General features: G+C 39.1%; 1 protein-coding gene across 1 annotated transcript in view; it reads right to left on the bottom strand.

Annotated features, from left to right (window-relative positions):
• Nucleotides 1-604: 604 nt before the first annotated feature.
• Nucleotides 605-2551, bottom strand: part of LOC112161820 (dachshund homolog 1) — a gene marked incomplete in the record, with an annotated part of 39504 nt that continues 37557 nt past the window's right edge. Inside the window, 1 exon segment of the mRNA XM_036215523.1 lies at nt 605-1160. Coding sequence (XP_036071416.1) covers nt 1123-1160 — 38 coding nt within the window.

The raw sequence follows: 2551 nt of genomic DNA on the forward strand, positions 1-2551 counted from the left end.
TGGTGCGCAGTAGTTACTATCTGTTTGGCACCCATTACTTTCTGGTGGGTACCTGTTACGTTCAGGTGCGCAGTAGTTATTATCTGGTGCACACCAGTTACTATCTGGTGTGCAGTAGTTACTATCTGGTGAGCACCCGTTACTATCTGGTGCGCACAAGTTACTATGTAGTGGGCACCCATTACTATCTGGTGCGCACAAGTTACAATGTAGTGGGCACCCGTTACTATCTGGTGCGCACAAGTTACTATGTGGTGGGCACCTGTTACTTTCTGGTGTGCATCCGTTACCATCTGGTGCGTATCTTTAACTATCTGGTGCACACCTGTTACCGTCTGGTACTCACCAGTTGCTTTCTGGTGGGCACCAATTGTAGAAGAAAAAAAAATCCGGTTAGCAACTGCTGTGCATCAGTTACCAGGTTTTTTTTTTACTTTAATTTTTAGGGGAAAAAAAACATTTTTACCTCCTTTTCTTTTTTTTAACCAACCAGAGAAAAATGTACTTCAATTTTCTTGACTTTGATTTCCCTTAAGGGGCTCCATATTTAATAACTAAATCAAAAGTTTATTTAAAAAAAATAAGGAAAGAAGGAGCAACACAGTTTAAGAAAAAATGATCTGTATTGTCTGTATTGTCAAACTGCACTACTGCATAACATACACAATAGAGTTCATTAACTGAATGTACAACATGCCGTTAGTTTTGTCTTTTTTTCCCATAATAATAATAATAAAAGTCATCACTATGTTTATGTACACATCTCTGTTACAAGTTATTTTCATCACCTGTGTCCAAAAAAAACGCACTGACAACAAACAACTATGATCTTCATTATCTAGTAACGATAAACCTTGATTAAAAAGAAAACACAGCCAAACACAACATCAGAATAAAATACTCTTCCAGTTGGGATTTGAAGGTAAATGCAATAAATTAAGAAGAGAACAATGATTAAAGTTCAGGTGTCACCCTTGAAATGAGGAGGAAGCTGGAGAATTGTGTCCCACGTGCCGCCGTGGGCGGGTCTGAGCGAGTCCGTCAGCTGTATTGGTCATAATTGAAGAGTCTTCCTCGCGCTCTTTTCATTTATCATTCATCCATCGCTTCGCCTCGTCCTCTTCAGAACAGTCCGGTGGTCTGAAGGAACACTCTTCCCTCTGAAATCCCCCATGCAAGAAAAGAAAAATATTAAAAAAATCATTTTCTATAAACTGTGTGTGCAAAACAGCACTAACAATATTAACAAAGAAGCATTATTAAGTTCAAAGTGATTTTTCTGCCCTGATGCCCATATTTGGAGAAAAAAACTTCCTGGCACAAAGGAACCACATCCTGGTCTGCTGTCTGACAGACAATTCCCTCTTAAATGATTTATTACTGGGTGTTAATTATGCAAATGATGTCCAAACAAACTCGTCATGAGGACAATTAAGACAGCCATTAATTAGTGGCCAGTTCTCTTCTTGCTTCACTGACGTTCAATTAAAAATTGCTTTTGAACAAGCGCGCTGTCTGCTTTGGTGCTCCTGGCTGAGTCCGGAGCAGAGGTGGGCCGGGACCACGCGCTCTTTTGATGAGGCCGAGCCAGAGATCGCGGCCGATTCTCTGTCTGTCTAAGATGCGGCAAGTGGGATTTTCCCATTAAACTGCCCCTATGAAGACAATAACGCAGGCAAAAAATAAACAGATTAAAATGCCTGTCTCCATTAAAACAGTCGCCCCCAGTGAACTGTCTCATGCTTCATTGCATTCTGTTCAATTTCTCGGGAGCGGGCTCCATGTGAAATCTTTCAAAAGCCTTCCAGCAGACTGGTCAGTTAGGCATCAAAAGCAGTGAGTAGGTGAAATAATGAAATCTGTTGTCCTAGCTCAGTCAACAGGAGCATAATAGATCTCAGGCAGCAGGTTTACTGCCATTCTTGCCGTGAAATTGACATTTTTTCATAGCAATTTATCACTGCTTAAGTTAATGTGTCGTAGTACTGCCACAAATGATTATTTTAATATTCGACTAATCACCGATTATTTTTTCTGATTAATTGACTAATCGGATCATGTGCAAACTGGATGTAAAGGATTTTAACCATCATTAGCTTAAAAAATTAGATATATAGCTGCAATAATGCTAGTGGGAATGCTGTAAGCTGAATTTGGCCGCTTAAAATGCTAGTGCTGATAGCTGAAGATGCCAAAATTGATAGCTAAAAACCCTGAAGCTGACAGCTGAAAACGCTGAAGCTGATAGCTGGCAAAAATATTAGTTAAATGCCAAACTAGCCTAAAAAACTGAAAAAAGCCAAAGAGAGACAAAACAGCAAGCATGCAGCTGAAATATTAGCTAAACTCCAAAATAGCCTAAAACAATAAAAAGCAAAAGTTAGCCAAAGTAGCAAGAAGTTCGCTGAAATATTAGCTAAACTCTAAATTACCCTTAAAAATCTAAAAAATCCTAAATTAGCCAAAAAAGCTAGCGTGTAGCTAAAATATTAGCTAAACCAAATTAGTATAAAAACCTGAAAGAATCCTAAATTAGCCAAGGCGGCTAGCA

Source organism: Oryzias melastigma, linkage group LG15, assembly GCF_002922805.2.
Source record: "Oryzias melastigma strain HK-1 linkage group LG15, ASM292280v2, whole genome shotgun sequence".
Lineage (NCBI taxonomy): Eukaryota > Metazoa > Chordata > Actinopteri > Beloniformes > Adrianichthyidae > Oryzias > Oryzias melastigma.